At 44.2% G+C, this 24,418-nt stretch overlaps 1 protein-coding gene across 1 annotated transcript in view; it reads right to left on the bottom strand.

The window, feature by feature from the left end:
• slc25a11 (solute carrier family 25 member 11) overlaps nucleotides 1-23,927 on the bottom strand; it is a 32,125-nt gene extending 8,198 nt beyond the window's left edge. The window contains exons 1-5 of the mRNA XM_083639777.1: nucleotides 23,765-23,927; nucleotides 15,130-15,282; nucleotides 13,056-13,173; nucleotides 2,258-2,346; nucleotides 2,043-2,133 (exon numbers count right to left, since the gene is read on the bottom strand). Of these exons, the coding sequence (XP_083495903.1) occupies nucleotides 2,043-2,133; nucleotides 2,258-2,346; nucleotides 13,056-13,173; nucleotides 15,130-15,282; nucleotides 23,765-23,829 (516 nt within the window). The 5' untranslated portion in view covers nucleotides 23,830-23,927. The remainder of the gene's footprint in view (nucleotides 1-2,042; nucleotides 2,134-2,257; nucleotides 2,347-13,055; nucleotides 13,174-15,129; nucleotides 15,283-23,764) is intronic.
• Nucleotides 23,928-24,418: the final 491 nt, after the last annotated feature.

Below are 24,418 nucleotides of genomic sequence, written 5' to 3'. Positions count from 1 at the left end.
CAACCCGTTTCAGACTCGCCCACCGTTGTCACATAGAACACTCAGCCCACGCCTGACTCAGCCCGACAGTTATTAGACCTAGGACATTATAAAAAGTGTGCAATTAATGTCGGCGCGGCTCAAAAATACAATAGGAACGGTGTGTGTGTGTGTTACTGCCATAAATGTTTTCAGCTTCCATGCTATGTTGTTATGGACGCTATGCTTATTCCTTTTCGGGCTCTCTCTCCTGCATCTCTGCTGCTGCGTGCGTAATTACGCAGCGTACTGAGAGCCGCGCTGAGTGATGTTGCTCTCTTTCAAGTGGAATTTTCGTTCCACCAGCACACATTATCGTTAACAGCTTTTGTCATTTGTTTCTAGTAATTGATATTAGGGCTGCAACTAACGATTATTTTCATAATCGATTAATCTGTTGTTTATTTTCTCGATTAATCGATTAGTTGTTTGGTCTATAAAATGTCAGAAAATGGTAGCAAATGACGATCAGTGTTTCCCAAAGCTCAAGATGACGCTCTCAAGTGTCTTGTTTTGTCCACAACTCAAAGATAATATCAGTTTACTGTCATACAGGAGTAAAGAAACCAGAAAATATTCACATTTAAGAAGCTGGAATCAGAGAATTTAGACCTTTTCTCTTAAAATTTTACTCAAAACGATTATCAAAATAGTTGTCGATTGATTTTCTGTCGATCGACTAATCGACTAATCGATTAATCGATTAATTGTTGCAGCTCTAATTGATATACATTAAATCTGACCAATTTTAGTCCAATCATTCATTAGAGAATTCCTATCTGTTTTTTTTCCCCTGCCAGCATTCGTCATTTTTCCCCTTCTCATTCCCTGCAGCAGCCTCCAGTCCAGGGCCAGGCATGACTCCTCCCATAGGCTGCGGACTGCGGTGCAGCACAACAGCTCAGCAAACAAGAGATAATAATGATTCATAAAAATGAATAACTACATTGAACATATTATTTGACTCAAACATGAGCACCGTGCAGCAGTCTCTGCGCTCTGTGTGTAAATAGCGTATTCTAGTCCTAAATATATATTTTTTTCAGCCCGTGCTCGGCCCAACCCGGCCAATTAAGATAAAATCTCAGCCCGTGCCGACCCAAACCCGTCGGACTGAGCGGGTCCCGACGGTACCCATCCGGTTCGGGCTGACTTAGAGAACTCTAGTCTGGGGCTTTACACAAAAACGTCGGTGCGCTCTGAAAGAAGGCAGCCACACGCCTCACTGAAAAAAGACACTGGCAGAAAGACAGTATGTGGACACAGTGACACCCTGCAAGTGCTTGTTCATAGAAGAAGTTAGTAAACCGTAGTAAAGCTGAAAAGTAACATTAAAGGTCCCATTCCGTGCAAAACCTGTTTTTACTTGTAAATGCATATATACTGCTGTCATCCCTCCCTGTAATGAGTGGTCACAACCTCAGAACTGCCACAGTTGGATTTGTCCCTATCCAGCTTCCCCCTGCAGTCTCCTTCAAGCCACACCCCCTAACGCTCTGTTCCCCAGACGGGGTATTGGGACATCACAATGGTCCTCAAGCATACTGTGCGCGTCTCTCTCACACAAGCTACCTGCACCATTTTGTCTATAGCCACAAAATTAACACTTCTAGCTGGAGCGACGCCAACTGTACGTGATGCAGCAACTGCGGAGGTGCATTCGGTAAGTCTAGGCATTTTGAGATGTCCTCTTTAGAGTTAGCGATAGCTCGTTGCTAACGTTAGTTGTGGACACAACCTAGCGTGCTGGTCCACAGACGCTAATCTGATTGGCCGCTGGGAGCCTGGGGCGGGCTCTCCCTCAGCGGCCAATGGGAACTGTTAGTTCTGAATATATTATAGAAACAGACCATTCTTGGGAAGCGACGAGATGAGGAAGGGACAACACTGTCACAACAAACGGGGTTGCTATATTTTCCACAAATTAATCCAGAATCATGTTTTATGGACCAGAGACACACGTTTTTAAGAAGTTACAGCTGCACGAATTGGGACCTTTAATTACACAGACACACACAGCTTACCCTCCACAGTGTCGTGACTCCTTCTTCTCTGGTGATTCTGACAAGAGCGTTAAACACATTGCTGTAACCTCTCCTTTGATCTGCAGGCAGACTGGAGACAGACAGACAGACAGACAGACAGACAGAGGGACAGACAGACAGAGGGACAGGTCAATGGACTGTCAAAATATACAATATCATCAGAGGCGGTGGGGGTCTCTCTCTCTCTCCCTCACCGTCCGTCAGCAGTCATCCTGATCAGAGCGACCTCTGCTGGCGTGCCGACGAACGCTCCGATCGCTCCAGCCGTCATTCCTATCAGCGCCTGCAGGGGAAGCCACCACACAGCAGGGTTATTAACTCATTCGCCGCCAGAGTTCAGTGGAGAAGTCACTAGCCACCGCCTGGGTTTTTGATCATTTTCATTAATTTTCCAAAGCCCACAGGATATCTTCTTCTATAGCTGTGTTTCCATTACAGTTTTTCGCAAAATAATTGCGATATTTCTACAACTTCGACAATGTACAATTGCGACTTGTAGGCGTTTTCATTGAAGTTGAGTTTGAGTGACGGCGCACACACCTGAACGCAATTCCCCGTTGCAGCAGCTGCCACAGTGATTACGCATGGGGATCTGCCCATATCCCGTCCCCTGCATGCTCAAATCCAACCAATGGTCAATGCAAATCACCACATGAAGTTACAACGCATATAAACGAGCCTGATTATCAATTCAAAAGAAAATGAGTGTCAACATGTTGCTGGCTGCGGTGAATGCAGTGAGCGCGAGAGGCAGAGGAAAAAAGGTAGCCTACTGCACGCACACAGACAGGCAGCCTGTCACCATGGACCGATTTCTGTCATTAAACATGATCTATTTTCCCCAGCTCCGCTTTTGCACAACACTCGTCTTTCTGCTAGGTAGCGTTGCTTAAAAGTTTTCCACTTGCTGCGGAGGTTTTGCCACGGTTTATCGAACCCTTTCTCCCTCATTTTCCTTTCATTTTCCGCTCCTTTTCCAAAGGAGAAGATGGGTCACATGACATGCAAATGCGAAAAATGTGTTTCCATTACACTTTTGCGATTAACTGCTATATCGACACGTCTGAAAAACCACCTCATGAGAGCGCAAAAACTTTTTGCGATATTTGGGAGGTTTTTCGAAATTTACGTGTTTCCATTACCCACTTTCTATTGCGATATTTAGATTTTGCGCATTTCTGAGGGTAATGGAAACACGACTTATGACTACGTAAAGACTGAATATGCCAAATAGAAAGAAGAGAGCCTCTACTTTCATATGAAAAAAAAAGTTTGATTCTACCTTCATCCCTTCTTTAGTTATCGACACCTGAATGTAGATCGTTTTCACCAAAGACAGAGCAGAAACGGAAGAAAACGGCATTTTTGTAAATTTGTCATCTTCACGGCTCCTGGCCCGAATAAATGCCTTTGATGGCGGATACTGGTGGTGTTACACTCAACTATGATCCCCATAATGATTTAGTTTCCCCTTCCGGTCAAACTCGCCCGTGGGCACAGCTTTTACTGTAACACCGGTGTGAGAAAAGAGATTCACCCCACTATTGAGGCCCAATCCCAATTCTCATTTGTAACCCTACCCCTTACCCCTAGCCCTTGCCCCTCAAAACAGAGTGCCAAGGCCTAGGGGTGACGATAAACCCCTAAGAAATGGGACAGCACTCGATTACCGCTACGTCATCAAACGTTGTCGCTAGCTGACTGCTACGTCAGCAGAAGCGACAACACAAACATCCAAAATGCCATCTGCAAACGTCATCGCTTGTCTTTTAACTTGTGCACCCGGTTGCATTAGCAACACAAAACATAATATATCGATGGTAAATGAAGGACTATCATCACATGCGGACCGTCACGCTATAAACGATAATAATGCATGACGGCAGATGACAAATTAGTGATTCAGAAAAAATCTTTTAAGTGCACCCGGTTGCATTATATATAGCATAATATAACACAAATGTGACTGTCGAAATGTTATTTGCTGTATTATTGAGGTCAGAAGCAATTTACACGGTGTCAAGAGTTTAGGAACTAAGTCCTGAGGACAAGTGATTTGTGGAGATGTTGTCAGCGCCTGCAGTGTGGTGAAACGAAAATCCTTCACGTTTGAGTGACATGGTGACCCCTTCCTGGCTGTCAGGTAGATGGTATACTATACAGTATGCAATATTTTTATTCCTAGGATATGGTTGGGATGACCACACCCCAAAGTGATTTGATTGGTCCCCGCAACTGCTTCTCCCTCAAAACGTGCGGCAAGTAAAATAATATGGTTAAGATTAGGGTTAGGGGGTGGGGAAGTTCAGCTCAGGTTGTGCTTCAGCTGGTGGCGTAATGCATATAGCGCTTGCCTTCCAATCTGAGACTGGGGTTCGATTCCTGGTCAAACCACACTTTTAACAAGCACTTTTCTCATTTTAAAACATTAGGTTTAGGCAAGTACAACAATAAGAAAACCCTAACCCTAATCTTAACCACATATTTTTTACTTGCCACATGTTTTCAGGAAGAAGCAGTTGCGGCGACCAATCAAATGATTCCGGGGCGTGGTCATCCCAACCCTATCCTAGGAAAAAAAAAATCTTGCATACAGTATAGGCTGGAGAGCCAACACCATCTTCAATCAGGGTGTTTTATTTTGAAAATTGACAGGATGCTCTATGCACCCACCCCCTTCACTACCAATGGGTTAGATTGAGTGAGTTAGATTGATGGAGCACTGAGTGAGGTCGCCCCTTCCTGCTCTATGCTGTAAGAGACCCAACAATAAAGCCTATTTTCAACCTGCTTTGTATCATTACAATGTGGGTAATATAAGCAGGTGGGCAGCCTTTCCCTTGTCTTCATGTTTTCCTGCACTGAGAGCTCTGCAGGTTGTTTCAGGCACAATGACACAAAACGCCTCATTCTGGACGCGGACGTGAACGGCTGTTCTGCACGAGGGACGGCTGTTCCAACTCCAGATTGTTTCTTTTTACTTTTTCTGTATGCACACATCTTCACCTTAACAAGCGTTCATGAGCCATACCAGCTGGTGGGGGCGGAGTTTCTGCAGGCAGACGAACAGGAATTACTTGACACAGAAAACATATTCACCTTATTCACCACGCCCACTTTTTCTCTCTTCCGTGTTAGACGCAATTGTATTTGTTCTTCCGGTTCAGCGCTAGTTGGCGGCCAATTTCAAAACAAAACGTCACTATGAATGAAGTTTGGCAACATTCAGAAGCTACACTGTGGCCAACTTCAGTTACATGTTCATAGCGTTACTGCTGCGAGGAGCCGATGGCTGTACCCGGTCGGCATTTAACGTTAGTTACAAAAGCATGTCGACAGTGTTTTCTCACTGCCAGTAGCCTACAGTAGGCTGACAGATACTAGCTAGTCCGACCAGTCACACAGCCAGCGCTCAGTCCTCACTGCTCGTTAAATATTTCCAAATAGGCGTTATTCGGATAAACTGCTCACATATTTGGAATGTTACTTTCTCCTCTGAAAAAATATTCAAACAAAAAAAATGTTTTTTTGCTTGAAACAAGCTTTTTGGCAAGTCTAAAAATGATCACGGTAGATTTCCGGGTCTAAAACGGAAAGACGATTACAAAATGACGTCATGCATAAGCGTCCTGCGTTGGGCAAATAATAAGGTGAATAGAGAAGGTAAAAACTATCCATCTGCTTATATTACCGAGATTATAATCATACAAAGCGGGTTGAAAATCAGCAAAGCCTTCATTTAAAGGAGGTAGAATATGACAACTTCAAATGTTCCTGTTTTTCCCGCTCATCAGAAAGTTATTCATTTGTCGGCTCCAAATTCCAACCGCCGGGTTTCACTGTCTTTTGCTCCGAGCGTCTGAGGGAGGTGGTGTTTGTTTTCTTATAAATGAGAACTAGTGCACAGACACTGTTACTATGAACACAACCTGCACAGACACTGTTACTATGAACAGAACATGCACAGACACTGTTACTATGAACACAACCTGCACAGACACTGTTACTATGAACAGAACCTGCACAGACACTGTTACTATGAACACAACCTGCACAGACACTGTTACTATGAACAGAACCTGCACAGACACTGTTACTATGAACAGAACCTGCACAGACACTGTTACTATGAACACAACCTGCACAGACACTGTTACTATGAACAGAACCTGCACAGACACTGTTACTATGAACACAACCTGCACAGACACTGTTACTATGAACAGAACCTGTACTGTGCACAGACACTGTTACTATGAACAGAACCTGCACAGACACCGTTACTATGAACAGAACCTGCACAGACACTGTTACTATGAACAGAACCTGCACAGACACTGTTACTATGAACAGAACCTGCACAGACACCGTTACTATGAACAGAACCTGCACAGACACCGTTACTATGAACAGAACCTGCACAGACACTGTTACTATGAACAGAACCTGCACAGACACTGTTACTATGAACAGAACCTGCACAGACACTGTTACTATGAACAGAACCTGCACAGACACTGTTACTATGAACAGAACCTGCACTGACACTGTTACTATGAACATAACCTGCACAGACACTGTTACTATGAACAGAACCTGCACAGACACTGTTACTATGAACAGAACCTGCACTGACACTGTTACTATGAACAGAACATGCACAGACACTGTTACTATGAACAGAACCTGCACAGACACTGTTACTATGAACAGAACCTGCACATACACTGTTACTATGAACAGAACCTGCACAGACACTGTTACTATGAACAGAACCTGCACAGACACTGTTACTATGAACAGAACCTGCACAGCTAATCTTGAATGCCTAGACATTTAATGTCACCCCTTCTATCTCTCGAGAGTTTTCATCTGGTTTTGTTTTGTTTTGTTTGCTGTTTATATCATCCACGGGTTGACGCCTCTGTTGCTCATAATGAACTGGCTGATATCACACATAATAATTCCCACTCAGATGCAGTGTTCATAGCAGCCGGGCATTTAAAATATACTCTCCCTAACTATTACCAGCATGTGAAACACCCTACAGGGGGCAGGGAAACTCTAGATAACTCTAGATGCTACAGCAATCTAAAAGCTGCTTACGGCAAATCCAACCATCTATCCATGCTTTTCCTGCCCACTTACAAACAGAAGAATACTAATTAAACTGTCATGCGCTCCATCCAATGCTGGTCAAAAGATGCTGAACACAACTACAGGGGTGTCTCGATTCCACCGATTGGAGTGTTTTTAAATCTGAGGACTTCGACCAATACTGTGACTCTGTTACTGGATATATTTACTTCTGCATTGACTCTTGCGTTCCCCGTAAGATGGTCAAGCAATACTCCAACCAGAAAGCATGGCTCAACACTGACGTCAGATTCAAATAAACTGAACGTGCCCTTGCTTTTAAATCTGGGGAGGGGACGCAAGATATAAGTGATACATGCGATTGTTTCTAGCGCTGTTGTGTGTGTTTTTGGGCGAAGGAACGGCGGTAGCATAGAGAGACTACCACTGTACTATCTAACTAGCGTTAGGCAGCATCAACCAGGTGAGAATGCTATAACGTTAAGATGCACAAAGTTTCATTTGATATACAACTTGTAGCAGTTAACAAGCAACTTTGACGTCGACACCACTAGTCTCTGCCTCGGTATTTCTCGGATCTGAACGGGGCCGGGTCTCAGATTTGTAATAATAGACGGGTCCACTCCGGGTCCGGGTCCGACATTTATCGGTTCTGAACGGGGCCGGGTCTCAGATGTCTAATAATAGACGGGTCCATTACGGGTTCGGGCACAAATTCCCCGGGTCCATTAGGGTCCGGGTCCGTGATTTTGGACCCGTGAAGACCTCTAGCTCACAGACCTTTTTAATATGTCACTGCAGCGTCTTGTTCCAAGAAGTTTCAAGGAATCTATTGCAGTCGCAGTACCAAAGAAATCACCTGTAACATGTCACAATGATTACAGACCTATTGCACCTCTGTTAAAAAAATGTCTGGAGCGTTTAGTGCTGGACTATATCAAATGTCAGATTCCTCCTCCTCTTGATCCTTGGCAGTTTGCTTATAGGAAAAATAGATCAGTTGAGGATGCTAACTCCATAGCTCTGAACTCTGTCTATGAACACTTAGATCAAAGTAAATCTGATGTCAGAATGCTTTTCATAGACTCACTTCTGATCCGTAAACTGCAAAATATTGTTTTGTGTGACGCTGCCTGTGAATGGATTTTTAGCTTTTTAATTTTGAGGCTTCAAAGAGTCATGATTGGAAATAATCTGTCTGACATACTTGTTCTAAGCACTGGCTGCATTCTTAGTTTTTTCTTGTTTACTCTCTTTACTTGTGACTGTATCGCTCACTACCTCAATAATCTGATTGTAAAGTACGCGGACGATAGCACTGTCATTGGGCTTATAAACTCAAATGACGAGTCTAACTACAGATCAGAAGTACAAAACCTATAGTCAGGTGGAGCGAGGCTAACAACCTCATTCTTAATGCTTCTAAAACAAAGGAGTTAGTCATTGATTTCCGCCGTACTAAGGCACCCCATCATCCTATCATAATCAATGGCACCGAGGTTGAGATAGTAAAGAGTATTACATTTCTTGGTGTCACTATATTGCTGTCCCTGCTGGCACTCTAATACCAAAACAATCGTTAAAAAGTCCCAGTAACGGCTCTTCTTTTGAATAAGACTTAAGGCATTTACCCAGCCAGATCCTCCTGATCTTTTATCGTTGTATTATTCAGCATTCTCACTAGTTCCTTTATGGTTTGGTAATCTTACTGTCAAGGAGTGAAAATCCTTAAACAGAGTAGTGTGCCTTGCTCGTAAGACAACTGGGGCCGGTTGCACCAAGTGGTCTTAACTATGCCTGGTCGTAACTCCTACGTCGGTCTTAGTTAAGACCAGTCTTTAGAGTGGATTTATGCCTGTTGCACCAACACGGCTTACGTCTGGTCTTAACTATGCTGGTCGTAGCAATGTGCGTCCATGTGAATTGCCAGGGAATGCCCCCTGATTGGATGATGTTGCAAAAAATGTGCCTCGCGACCTGCTTGGAGCGTCACTGTGCCACTACGCTCTATCAGCCACTACTGTATGTGCATCACTACACCCTCCCTCATCCCACCCTCCCTCGCTCCGGGGGAAAAATGGCGGCGATTGAGCCAGACAGACAGTCTGAATTAAATTGAATGTAACGTTCCCAATTCTATGTATTAAATTCTAAAAAATTAACGGCAACATTTGGGAAGGCTAAGCCACACAACTAGTTAGTTATAATCTAACATCGTGCTTCCAAAGACGGAGAACTGGCTGTGTTACGACGATGACGGTAAGGACTCAAAAAGGTCTCCGCGGAGACAGGCAGGCTCTACGCCTCCTCCTGACCAGGCGTAGGAGTTACGCCTGGTCGTAGTGAAAAGAAGGCTTAAGCTGTCTTGGTGCAACCGGCGTAGCTGTTAGGTCGTAAAGTTATGACCAACTTAGCTTAAGACCAGTGTAAGATCAGTTGGTGCAACTGGCCCCTGGTGCCAACTTGCCGGCTCTAGAAGAGCTCTATAGCTCTAGACTTATGTCCCGTGCCTCCCTGAAGGTCAGTATTGTCAGGGACCCTGAAGGTCAGTAGTATTGTCAGGTACCCTGCAGGTCAGTATTGTCAGAGACCCTGCAGGTCAGTATTGTCAGAGACCCTGAAGGTCAGTATTGTCAGACCCTGCAGGTCAGTATTGTCAGGGACCCTGCAGGTCAGTATTGTCAGACCCTGCAGGTCAGTATTGTCAGGGACCCTGCAGGTCAGTATTGTCAGAGACCCTGCAGGTCAGTATTGTCAGAGACCCTGCAGGTCAGTATTGTCAGGGACCCTGCAGGTCAGTATTGTCAGGGACCCTGCAGGTCAGTATTGTCAGGGACCCTGCAGGTCAGTATTGTCAGGGACCCTGCAGGTCAGTATTGTCAGGGACCCTGTAGGTCAGTATTGTCAGGTACCCTGCAGGTCAGTATTGTCAGGTACCCTGCAGGTCAGTATTGTCAGGGACCCTGCAGGTCAGTAGTATTGTCAGGACCCTGCAGGTCAGTATTGTCAGGTACCCTGCAGGTCAGTATTGTCAGGTACCCTGCAGGTCAGTATTGTCAGGGACCCTGCAGGTCAGTATTGTCAGAGACCCTGCAGGTCAGTATTGTCAGGGACCCTGCAGGTCAGTAGTATTGTCAGGACCCTGCAGGTCAGTATTGTCAGGACCCTGCAGGTCAGTATTGTCAGATCCCTGCAGGTCAGTATTGTCAGGTCCCTGCAGGTCAGTATTGTCAGGGACCCTGCAGGTCAGTATTGTCAGGGACCCTGCAGGTCAGTATTGTCAGAGACCCTGCAGGTCAGTATTGTCAGAGACCCTGCAGGTCAGTATTGTCAGGGACCCTGCAGGTCAGTATTGTCAGGGACACTGCAGGTCAGTATTGTCAGGGACCCTGCAGGTCAGTATTGTCAGGGACCCTGCAGGTGAGTATTGTCGATTCCTTAGGTCTTCTAGTTTCATATGATACCAGAAACTTTAAAGCTTTAAAACTGAGCCTGCTGCAGCCTCTGTAAGTAAATGTACAAAATTGTGATTTTCCCAAATATCGCGATATTTCTGAAAATCCAGCTACTCCTCGTTAATGTGTATGTAAAAACTGTTGTCTGTATATACAAAAAAAAACAATTCTCTGGCGGACCACCCCTGGTCTAAACGATCACATTTCCAAATATTAGACAAATGCACTTGTCTAGAATTCCTAGACCACGCCATTTTTGTTGTTGTTTTTCATTTGTATAGGATGTCCAGTGTTTCCCCTTGAATTTTTTTTCCGGCCTGGTGGTATCCACCAAAAACAAAACCTAAATCGACCATCCCGTGGTGGGACGGCATATTGGTGCAGTGAGCTTCGGTCAGATGGCGCAATTTATATTTACTTTCAAATTTTTGTTCCACGCTATATTCAAGACTTAAAACTAAGTGATCACAAGGAGAGGATGACTTAATAAAGGGCATTTATTGTTGAATAAATAAGCTGAGTAACTTATTGCAAAACATTGCAAGGGTGAAAACTCACAGGCTCCCAAAAGCAAATCCTTATTGATTTGAATGAATGTATATTTGGCGTTATTTAGTGCTCTTGTACATGAATCTTATGTAGCCACACCCATTTGACCCGGTTGTGTGGTCGTGTGACGACTTCCGGCTAAAATGCTGGAAGGCTAAGATGCTCCAATATCATCTAACTCTGAATTAACTAATAATTTAGCCAATTGTATGTAACATACCAAAAAAAAGCAAACGACAATGTCTAAAGCTGCGTTCACACCTACCTATTAAAGTTTTTCGCTGGCGTCGAGTTTACATACAAAGTCAATGCAAACGAGCGATTGAGCGTATATTCGCCTGGGAGAAAAATCGCTGGGCGTCCGAGCGGCAGAGACAGAGCGATAGGGAGAAAATTCGCTCGTCGCCCCAGATGAAATATCCCAACTCGAGCGAAAATACGCTGGCATCAGTCGCTCGCTGTTCAACGCTGATTGGCTGCCGTGTGAGAGCGAGTCAAGGATCACATCACGCTTGGAACAAACCGCTGGTTTATTGTGTGGCAACAAACCGCATTGACAGGCTGACAGCTGACATGAAGTGAAGTCTGTACTACCGGTATGGAGCTCGCATTAGGAGCACACTGATAGGCTTTAGCTTGTAAACAATGACGGTGGCTCGTAGTGGACAAAGATGACAGATGACATTGCGTAACGTTATAGCCCCCACATGTCCGTCAAATCGTGTGCCTGTTGATGAGCGATTTAAACAGAGCGACAGAGCGATTCCAAAGGGTTGAATCAAGCGACAGAGCGAAAAATAAATATCTTGGTGTGAACACAGCTTAAGAATGCAACGCCATGTAACTGGCTCGTTAATTCTCGCATTCCAGGGAATTACGTTAACATCTGCAGGTCTTCTGCATGCTAGGTCTGCAGGTCGTAAGTGGCTCGCGCTGCACTCGGAGGAGAGAAAACCATCTGAAGCTTTCTTTGTTGGAGTCCAGGTATGTTTTACAAGAAAGTGCTCGTCATTGTCGATGATAACGTTATCTGACCTGGCTAACAGTGGATACTCGCTTGCTTGCTGTGTACCCGGCTCAAAGTAGTAGGCTACGTTCTTTGTTTTACCCCCTGCACTGTCCGCTCCAAAAACAACTCTCTTCTTCTGACGTTCTTTTGTATTTTGCGCCGTGACGGCCGGAAGTGTTAACATGACCCGGAAGAATTTGGCCCACCCCCGCGTATGAACATAAGGTGAATATATATATTACTGTCAACATCAATATAGGTTTTGTTGTATGGTAATATGCCATAAAGGTTTGTATTGGAATTTGTAAAAAACATCCCCCCCCCCCCCCTCATTTTGTCCTCGTTGTACAATTGTAGGGGAAACACCGATGTCTTATGCTGCTATTTATCCATGAAATACTGCGTCCATAGGCACTTTATTTTTGTGCACTTTATTATCCTGCACTTTTGATTCGGGCCTATCCACAAGTGTTTTTGTCCCCTTTTATTTGTTTTATCGTTTACTCTTTTATATCCAATTGTTTTTACATAATTTGTCTGTGTGAATCGTCATGTTTGTTATGTACATTTTTAAGCTCCTTGCACCGCAATTCCAATGTAGCGTCTACTGCAAATGGCAAATAAACTCACTCTGAAATGCTCTTATTTAACTCCTTAGTGCCCTAAAAGTGTTTGCGACATCGAAGGCCAATGGCCCCTAATATGACAAAATTCCAAACCTGGTGTGTGTGTGTCTGCACATGTGTGCGGCATGAGTGTATGTACCGTATGTGTGTGTGTGTGAGAGAGAGAGAGAGAGAGAGAGAGAGAGAGAGAGAGAGAGAGAGAGAGAGAGAGAGAGAGAGAGAGAGAGAGAGAGAGAAAGAGAGAGAGAGAGTGTACCTTCATAAGGAAGTTGGGTGGTCTTCCGTCGGCTCCGGTCATCTTCTCAAAGAGGATGGTGTAGATCCCCAGGCGGGTCGTCGTGTAGGTCGCCTGACGCAGCAGACCGGCTGACAGCCTACACACACACATACACACACACACACACACACACACACACACACACACATATGATTAGTGGTGTAACAGACTGCAGACTCGTGCAGCGGGGGGCGGTAGTAGTGTAAACGGGTAAAAAAACGACATTGATATAAATGGACAGTACAGGCCGAACAAGGGTAAAAATGAAGTAAATGATTGAAAGTGATTGATTAAGATGGTCAAGTTTCATAGCAGCAAACCTTTGGTTTGATTTGGATATCCACTGATGGAAGAGCTCTGCTGAGGTCTCCTGAGTACCTGGGAGTCAATATCCGCCAGGACCTGACATGGGCCAACCACACCGCCACTGTTGTCAAAAAGGCCCAACAGCGAATACACGGACTCAGGCGCCTGAAGAAATTCGGGCTGAGGCCAAAAATCCTTCCGGACTTCTACAGAGGCACCATTGAAAGCCTGCCGACTGGCTGCTTCACCACCTGGTACGGGAACTGCACCACCATGGACCGCAGGGTGCTAAGAAGGGTGAGGCGCGCGGCCCAGCACTTAACAGGATGTGAGCTGCCAGAACTGCAAGATCTGTACAACCAGTGGTGCCTCAGGAGGTCCCTTAAGATCATCAAAGACACAAACCACCCCCACAAGTCTGTTCTCCCTGCTACCCTCAGGGAGGAGATACAGGGTCCCAAGAGCACGCACAAATCGCTTGAGGGACAGTTTCTTCTCACAGGCCACGAGACTCCTTAACATATACAAATAGTGTAGTAGCCGTACTGTACCGCACTGTAGATGCTACCATTATGTATGACTAATGTTCAATAGTATGTTTAATTAGGTATACGCTATTTGCACCTAACAGAATGTTATTATGTTTAATTATGTTTAAAGTATGCACTATGGGCAGTGAACACGCCACTGTCTGTGGCGTGTCTTACTGCTTTATTGCTTGTTGCCTCTTGTTTTTTATTTATATATCTTTTATTTTTTGCACTATTTTGTAACGGAGTCTACAGCACAAGAATTTCACATGTGATACTTGTACTACGGAGTGACAATAAAAATCTTGAATCCTGAATCTGAGGTTTCTACTGCTTATGAGGAAGTGTGAAAGGAACAGAGTGGAAGTAAGGCTTCCCACTCATTTTCATTAGATTTAGTTAACCAATACTAATACAAACTCAGAAGGTTTGTGTGCAAGTCCAAACGTCTAGGAATCTTTATGATCTGGGTTAAAGTGTTTGATCTTCTGAATCAGGTGATGGATTAGTAAATAGAAGGAAGCTAGGAAATAGTGGGGTATAGGTGGTGGTTAAGAAAAAGAAAACCAAAGTAAATAAAAAATAACCTATTTCTCTAGTTAAGCTTTATTTTGTTTTGCTTTTTCTTGTTTGCCGGGGAAAGAATGTGACAGTGGCATTGCTTCATCACGTTATTTAAGAGTTATCCAGCGTGAATAACTGTCAGTGTACAGTATAAGCTTGCGTTACTGCGATGGCGTGGATTCAGGATTCAGGTCTTTGCGCACACAGTCCTTTTTTTATTCCTTTTTTTTGTATGCGTTGTTTTAATCCATCATCTGAAACCACAGATGGGTCAAACAGCTCGCAAAAGGCTATTGACTGATGCAAAAAAATGCAGAAAATCGAACCTGTTCCAAAAAAAAATACAAAAATACAAAAGTTTCAGAGTCAGTGTACAGTGTCTGACTCTCCTCCTCTCTGTCTCTCTCTCTCTCTCTCACCCTGTGTAGATGGTCTCTCTCCCCCTGTGTAGATGGTCTCTCTCCCCCTCTCTCTCACCCTGTGTAGATGGTCTCTCTTTCTCTCACCCTGTGTAGATGGTCTCTCTTTCTCTCACCCTGTGTAGATGGTCTCTCTCTCTCTCACCCTGTGTAGATGGTCTATCTCTCTCTCTCTCACCCTGTGTAGATGGTCTCTCTCTCTCTCTCACCCTGTGTAGATGGTCTCTCTCTCACCCTGTGTAGATGCCTCCCACGCCCTCGTTTTTCAGGATGGAGGTCAAGGCGTGGAAGCTGGTCTTGTATTCTCGGGCCTTGGAGCCCTGACCGCTCAGCTGCATCCTGTTCTTCACCAGGTCCAATGGCTGCACAAACACCGTCGCTCCCATCCTGAGAGAGATGAAGAGAGAGGGAGGGAGGGAGAGAGAGGGAGAGGGAGGGAGAGAGAGAGAGGGAGGGAGGGAGAGAGAGGGAGAGGGAGAGAGAGAGAGAGGGAGAGAGAGAGAGGGGGAGGGAGAGAGAGGGAGAGGGAGGGAGAGAGAGAGAGAGGGAGGGAGGGAGAGAGAGAGAGAGAGAGAGGGAGGGAGAGAGAGGGGGGGCAGAGAGAGAGAGAGGGGGATAGAGCAGAGACAGAGAGAGCAGAGAGAGAAAGACAGAGGGATATTATTATTGTATTGTATTAATGTTATTTTGTTTCATTAATTCTTGATGCTTTGGTAATATTGTTCATGAGATATTCAAATGTGAATTTGAACATTTGAGGGAGAGAGAGACAGTTATTTAACATGGCAGTGCCTCCATCTAGTGGCAGAACAAGAGAAGGGCAATGGCAAATAATTCAATACTGTACATTTTAATTTTAAAGCTCCTACTATTATTAATTAGTAATTACTGTTGATGAAAATACAAAAAACATTCTAAAACTTTAATTTAATGTGAGCTGACATATAGCTGACAAAAATACACAATATAATTATACATAATAATAATGAGTTGAGTTTAAAGAGACAGAGCGAGTCAGACTGTGTGTGTGTGTGTGATTATGCAGTCTGAAGTTGGATCAGTATTTAAGGAAAAAAATCCATAATCCACTCATGTAACACATTGTTTGACTCCCCTATGCCCCAAATCACTTCTCTCTCACACACACACACACACACACACACACACACACACACACAAGTTGGTTGCATGAACTTGTGATGTGGAAATGTCATCAAGTGATGTGCTCAAAGCGCTGGCCCCGCCCCCAGCCTGCCAGAGCTGCTCATCTCATCGTGTGTCTTTTTCACACATTTCTCTAGATTGACTTTTTCTACATTTATTTGGCAAAGAACTAAGCTACGTTATTTGATTTAGCTTAGAATATGTGGCTTCACACATCCGTTGTTGTTTTTCTTGCTATCGGAGTACTTTTATTGTTGTGAGCGGCTCCAAGGTTTAGTGTGCACAGTTTTGCTACGGTCCCTTCCCAGGTTGAAGGTTCATCTTTCCTCGTATGATTCGATGCACCAGCGTTTCCGTTTTAATCAACATTTTGCTACATGTTGTCGGGGCTGAACTCACCCTATCCTGACTGACAGTGTGCGGTCACTGCCGTGTGGCTCTTGGTGTGAGTCTGCGAGGCGAAAATCCCCAAGAGCTGAGAAGGAAATAGCCTACAGCTGCAGGGAGGAGGGAGGCGATGGTTGAGGAAGAGGAGAGTTAATGTTACAATATAGGTTTCTATGCAGAGTTTAGCCGCCCGCTTCGGACACGAGTTGCAGTGAGAGCATGGACTGAGCGGCAGCATCATTTACTTTGTGGCACTTTGTGGCAAAGTGGGGGAAAGTACCACATAGTGTCTACATATTGAGTCCCTATGCGCTCATTTACTTGCCCGGAAAGCAGGTTTTTCATGCAGTGCAAACAAAGGAGGGGAGAGTCGCTACATGAACAATATGGTGGCACTCTGGACGTGTGCAGCCTGGATATCAAACTGTTTCGTTACAGCAGTGATGTGCGTGCGGTCAGGGTGTGATAATAATCCTATCAAAATGACACATTTTTAATATATTTTGTATTATGAATAATAATTGTATTCTATTTTACCATTATTATTAATATTAATATTATTAGTATTATCATTATTATTGTATTTTTCTAAACTGGTGTTATTTTTTATCAAAATTCCGCAAATGTCTAAAACGTAAATGTTTAAAATCTGTTCAAATCTATGCTGCTGTGCCTTCCCTTTGCAGTGCATGTAAGTGAAAGCAGTGGAACAGTCGCATGTCCTCACCACAGGGTAGGCTCGCCTGCCCTGCTGGTTACAGTATGTAGTAGAGTTCACAGTAGGGGTGGGATCGCAGAGTAACTCGCGCTACGATAACGATACTATCACAATACTTGATGATATCACGATACAACGATACTGTGATAATTGATACATTGCAAGAAATTAATCTATGATACATCATGATATTTGTGTAACTGAAGAGGAAAACTAGAACGACCGCACCACGGATTTATGCCTCCACCATTAGTTGGGCCCAAGTCGGCGTTTGAGCCGAATTGGAAGAAATTCCATCAAGCCCTTCTTGAGATATCGCTTTAACGAACTTTGGAATGCCATTCGTGAGGTCACAGTGACCTTGACCTTTGACTAGGGGTGGGAATCGCTGAGTAGCTCACGATACGATATCGTCACGATACTTGGCCCTCGATAACGATATATCACGATACTGCGATACTGCGATACTGCGATATATTGGAAGACGATACATCACGATACCTGTGTATCGTGATGTATTCAGAGGTATGTAAAATACCTCTGAAGGCAAAAAATCATGTATTATGCATTTATTAGCAGAATTGACATGAACTCTCTGAGTTCACTCACTCACTCATACCATTTTCGATACCACGGAGGAAAAGTTACACATTAAGTCTTTTTATTATTACTATTAAAACAAGAAAACCTATATAACCTACCTACCTACCTATATAATTTCTAAAAGTAGATATTAATGATCAAACATTTCCATTCATGTAGCCTACAGTAGTTATGTTTTTGTTTCAACTACAAACATAAATAAACGTCAACTTGAAACTATGTTTCAACTACCACACACAGCATAATATTTTAGCCTGTTTATTAAAAAAAAAAAAAAAAAAAAAATTAATAAACATATCGATACTTGGCGCCAGTGTATCGATAACGTATCGCAGGTGGAAATATCGCGATAACGTGGGTATCGATATTTTGTCCCACCCCTACCTTTGACCACGAAAATCTAATCAGTTCATCCTTGAGTCCAAGTCGATGTTTGAGGCAAATTTGATGAAATTCCGCAGCCTCTTCCACATGTTTCTCAAAGTGAAAACCAAGTTGTTGGTCCCACACAAGACCCACCCCCCTCTCAAAACACCCCAATCCAAAACGGAATTATTTCTCTAGGCCTATTTTACAATTATGAAATAATTTAGGTTACTACAATAATTAGGTCTACTTGTGATTTTGATAATTAGGACTTACTTTTATCAATTTCATCCAAATTATGGAACATTCTGCAATATTCCATGTTTTACAGTTGATTACATTTCTATTACCAAATTCCATGATTAAATCCTTATATAACGAGTTTTAAGCCTGGAACCAAGCCAACCAGCGACCTACTGGATCGTGAGTGACCATAAAACATTTCACTTGGAGCAAAAACAAAAGATTTAAAGTGGGGGGAAATTATATGTTGGATTTGTTATTTTCGATTTGTTTCTAAATGTCTATGGAGAAAATAAATGGGGAATTCTCTTCCGGACTTGGGAGACGTCACGGAACGTCACGTGACTGTTGAGCTCTATATCGATATTTTAGATCTTTTGTCCCACTCTAGTTCAGTCTGCCCATGCGTAGTTTTCAGTTTAACAGGGTAGGCAGAGAGCTGTGTGGCTGCCCTGGCTCGCATTGGTTTATTTCTGTTTGTGGGCGTGTCAAACACAGTGCCGCGCTGGAGTTTAATTTCACCATGGAGATCACATAGACAGAGAAACACAGCACAGAGGTAGCAAACAAACAGATCTCCCTAAAACACGGTATTTACTTATTGACAGTAAATAATATCAACGTTGTTTTGTGTGTCTGATGTGTGTTCTCGTCGGCTTGCAATAACTTCAGGGTTTTTGGAACTAGAGCCTGACTGATATAGAATTTTTGAAACGATACCATTACCGATTTCAGTGCGGGGAAATTCACCACTTACCGATAGGCGGCCGACATGATGATTTTTGTTCTTGTTGGAATGAAAATAGACGTTTTTCTATGTTGATTTAATGTGCACCGATTTGACTATGTAGATGTACTCAGAAGGCTGCTTTTTTAAATAAATAACTATTATTAAAGAATATTTCACATTAAATTGTCAAGACATCGGCGTAATAACACAATTACAAATGACAGAAATCCCCAGAGTACAACGCTTGTTAGAAAATAGTGTTTCCCATGAAGACACCTGTCAGAGATGTGTCAATGTCAAAAGCTGGAGGTGGCATGACATTCGACAGAGGAGGCCACCTCTGAATTCTCTACGCAGGAAAAACACTGAACCTGCCTCTCACGAGATGCATGCGTTTGAGGAAGTGCATCTATCAGACAGGCATACAGAGGGAGATGTGTGTTGCCTTCAGGTGCTGCAGCCAGGGTCGGAAAACTGACTGCTCTGAGCACACTTTATCCTATCCACCTTATTTCTAACTGCCATGATGCCTTAGGCGGCGTTCACACACAACGCGCTCATTTGAGCTGCCAGCGTCTTTCTGCAATTCATTCTCTATGTAAGGACGTGCTAAACGCGCTCCTCTTTCAAGGAACACACTTGGCGTTTAAACGCTGGTGGCGTCTCGTCTTTTTTGGAGGAGCGCTCTGGGCGTTTTAAGCTGAAAAATGTTGAACATTTGGAGGAAAAGCGCGCTGCTCATCTTTTCACTCATCCTACCTACCTTCTCCTCCCAGAGGGATCCTCAACCTCCGCTGCTGCCAGAATTAGCAATAATCTGGCTTTCATGTTGACAGTCACCAACATCAAACAGACAAAACCAGCTGGCTACCGTCTATGCTCTATGTGGTCGTTGTGTCCTAAACCGTACTGCACGCGACTGCAGGGGGAAACAAAATGAAGCACACAAAAAAACGCTCCGTGCGCTGTTTTATATAATATGTATTAATATTATTATATAATACACCACACCTGTAGGGATGCCACGGTGTGGACATTTTCCCACCGGGTAATAAACACGTGACAACACCGGTGTTACCGGAGACACCGTAAAAATAAATAAGTTAAGTTATAAGTAAGTTATAAGTTATAAGTTATCCTTTATTTATCCCCTTGGGGAAATTCATCCTCTGCATTTGACCCATCCTCTACTAGGAACCTTCCTAGAACTAGGAGCAGTGGGCAGCCACAGTGCAGCGCCCGGGGACCAACTCCAGTTCTTTTGCCAGTACCTTGGTCAGGGGCACTGACAGGAGTATTAACCCTAACATACATGTTTTTCTTGATGTAAACAATAGGATTGTTAGTTCCTACTAGTGCATGTTGTTCCCGGGAACAATAACAGTGAGACACCAGTCGGATATCCTCAGCAGCAGCTAGACTAGAGCGAACGTTGCGTTATATGTATGTTGATAATAAAAGTTTTAAAGTAAGCAAGAGTCTATGCTTTAACAGTCCATTCTGTAGAGTCATAGAGACAAGACGCTGCTGCTGTGTAACGTACTAACGTTAGCTTAGCACAGTCATACAACACTGGCTGCCTCACTCACAACTCATGGCTGCATCTGACTCAGACGCCCGTGGAGACAATCTTTCTCAGAACAGAAACTAACATTAGCGACACATCTTGAGACTTTTTCTCACATGGGATTAACAATACCAGCAAGCAGCAGTAAGCAGGCACTGACTGAATGCTGGTAAGTCCTCCCTCCCACTAGCAATGATGCTAAATTAGCATCCACTTTTCGCTGTCGAAAAAAGGCACATTTCCAGAGATGGCCCGCACTGACAACAGTATGCACACGCATGCAGGCTTAGCTAAGGGTCTTACCTACATGTGTATGAGGAGGGCATAATGTGTGTTCATAAGATGCATAGCGTTAACTAACGTTAGTTGCTGGTCTAACCATAACAGCGGAGCCACACTGCAGCCCAGAGGGAGCGCTTGTAATTTACACCGGCGCACGCTGAAACTGCAGAGTTTTCCTTTCATTTCTTTCTCCATAAAAACAAAGGTGTTACCGTGGACATGTTATGTAATCTGTGTATGTCCCACTACCGTGTAACACCGGTAACACAGACTACCACGGCAAGCCTACACATCAGTCATACTGGAGTGTCATATTGCTTTGTGATTGTGTTACAGTCAGTCAACCAATCATATGACAGTACTTGCCCAGATAGTTTTCCCAAGCCACTGATAAAGCCAATCACACTATGATTGTGTTTACATTCCTCCTGGGTGACGGCTTTTTTTGACGACTAGTCGACTTCGACTTTATTGGTAGAAAGGGCGACTTGCAAAAATGTGGAGTCATGCAACCTCTAACACGCACGCACGCACACACACACTAAACAGAATTGAGTCTGAGGAGCCAGTGGCATTCCTGTCCCTGTGAAACCTGTTGAGCCAGTTACAAAATAAAAAAAGGTCCTAAACATTTTGACACCAACAGCTGCCTGAGGGGATGCTGCTGCTGTCCACGTGCACGCTCCCCACGTGCACACTCCCCACGCACACATTCTCCACATGCACGCTCCCGAGGATCCGGCCGACACGCTTTGAGGCTTGTGCACGGCTGGAGGAGTGGGGAGGAGGAGCGAGGGGGTCATGACATTTAAGGATGCATGTGAACGAGACGTTACAGACAGATGAACTAACTACAGCTGTGAGTGACAGAGACAGACAGACAGAGAGAGACAGACAGACAGACAGAGAGAGAGACAGACAGACAGACAGAGAGACAGACAGAGAGAGAGACAGACAGAGAGAGAGACAGACAGAGACAAAGAGAAACAGACATACAGAGACACAGACAAACAAACAGGGACAGACAGACAGAGACAGACAGACAAAGAGAGAACTACTAACATTTAATCTAAGTGTATGCTACAGTATCAGTCCCCATGCTAACAGTTAGCATGCTAACCAGTCAGCTCCAGGGAGTTCAGGTCATTCTTCATCTGACCCGAGGCCTCCCTGACTGGGGTGAGCTGTGGCTGCTCACCGCTACTCTGCGCCAGCTAACGTCACTGTTAGCTAGCCACTAGCAGGCTAACAGGAGCAGCACAGGCAGGAGGAGAATGAATGAAACATGTTAACGTGACCTGCTGCTAGCTCTGCTGTGTTGTGGCCAGAGAGCCAGAGACAGCATCATATCATCTCTTAGATCAGTGGCTCTTAACATGGGGTCTGGGCACCACCACGGGTCTTGGAGGCAGTTGCAGGGGGTCCAGAGCAAACTGGTCAATTGTTAAACTTCTCTGTTGTTTAATTTACGAGAAGTGAACACAGTTAAATAATGTAGCAGAATGACTGTTGTGATGACAGTTCTCTCTCCACCTACAATACAGACAGTCATGGAGTTATGGACTCAACCAGGAGGACCACAATGTAAATAAGTTTAGCGACTTTATTGTGATATCCTGATTAATAATTTTATACTGCATGCTTGTTGGTGTATTGTATTTTTTTTTTTTGTCAAATCAATTAAATCAATCAAATCTGTCAATACATTTGTTTGTCAGATTTGGGTCAGAGAGACACAATCTCATCAGATGGGGGACAATGGCTCTAATGTGGACTGAATTAGTGGTCCTTGATATGAAATCACTGGACTAGTCTAACATTAATATGAAGCCATGTCATACAAGTTGCCATCTCTTCTAGTATGATTTTTGTTGTTGTTTTTTAAAAGAGATAGTCTTTACTCTTTAGAGGCAGAAACAGCCCGTTAGAGATCTGCAACAACCACAGAAGTAGTGGAACAACATTAAACTTTCCTACGGAACAAAATCCTTATGCTTAAAGGAATTATTTACGCCTACAACTGGCTCTGTGTTTTTCTATTGTCGCTGGGGCCAGTTGCATAAACCTTATGTAACTGGCCCCAGCCTAGGCTAATGTTACCACATCAAAGCGCCCCACACATCATATCTCCTATTTACAATAGGCGTTTCTGAGGTTAAATTGATGACAGATAGCCTTGGCTAGCCCAGAGATGCTAACACAGTGACATTAGACCAATATCAATGACCCCAAATGGACCACTAGTTGATGAGATTTAGTCTCTCTGGACTCAACTTTGAGAATATTGTTATTGTCAGATTAGATTGAGTCCAGATTAACTCTATGACTGATCTGTATCGTAGGTAGAGAGAGAACAGAAAAACTATGAGATCACACAACAGTCATGCTGCTACATTCTCTAAGTGTGTTCACTTCTGAAATGAAATAATGTTTAGGTTTAACAATTCATCAGTTTGCTGGGGACCAAGTGGAACCCCCTCAAGGACCCCTGGCGGTCCCCGAACCTTAGGTTGAGGGTTAAATGACAGCTAGCCTCGGCTAACACATACGGTGACATTTAGACTGAGCTGTTGATGGTCGCCAATAGCGTTAGCATGCTCTGCTGACAGCGTCATGTGCCTAAACAGGAAGACCTGTGTCCTGCGAGTTTAGATTGACAAACAACACGTGTTATTATTGTTATTATGTGTTATTGTTGGTGGAATGAATGCCAGTTAGCCGTGGTAGCCCTGCTGCTAGCCCCTGACCGCTGTCAGAGGGCTAGCAGCAGGGCTAAAGCTAACGTTAGCTAGCCCCGACAGGCACGTACCCGGCCAGGCCTCCGAACAGGAACTTGATGGCCTTCGGGGAGGTCTTTGGCTTTGCGTCCGCCATGGTGGCCGGTCAAATTCCTGCCTGCCTGTGTGCCGCTGGGCCCGGTCACAACACACAGAGAAAGAGAGGAGAGAGTGAGGAGAGAGTGGTACCGCAGCAAGGTGACTCTCGGGAGCGAGCACGTCACCGGCGTCAGCAAGGGGAGCGGACCAATCAGGAGGCGGGGATGCACGCGCATCAACTGAGTGCCGAAGTCACGCCCTCTTCCGCGTTCAGTACATGAACCAAGGTTTTTCATCCGGCAGTATTTTTCCCATAGATATTTCGTAAAATTATCATAAAAATAGTTGTACTTGGTCAAACCCGATTCATGAATATTTAGAATCACGAGAGACCACAAAAAAAAGGGGGGGGGGGGACATCGATTTCTTTTTAAATCTGTTTTATTTAATTTTCCATAGTGCTTATCATTATTATTATTATTAGTATGTGACGTGATGTGTGTGGATGATGAACGGAGAGGAAGGGGGGGGGACTAGTTTCTTCTGTGGTCTATTTTGACGCACAGCGCTCCTGTCAAAATCTAACCAATGGCTGCGCAGCTTGACTCGCACGCCTCTTCCCTTTGGCCAATCAGCTGGGGCTGGGC

This window comes from Poromitra crassiceps (genome assembly GCF_964638095.1).
Source record: "Poromitra crassiceps genome assembly, chromosome: 7".
NCBI lineage: Eukaryota > Metazoa > Chordata > Actinopteri > Beryciformes > Melamphaidae > Poromitra > Poromitra crassiceps.
This window is presented reverse-complemented; position numbering and strand designations above follow the sequence as displayed.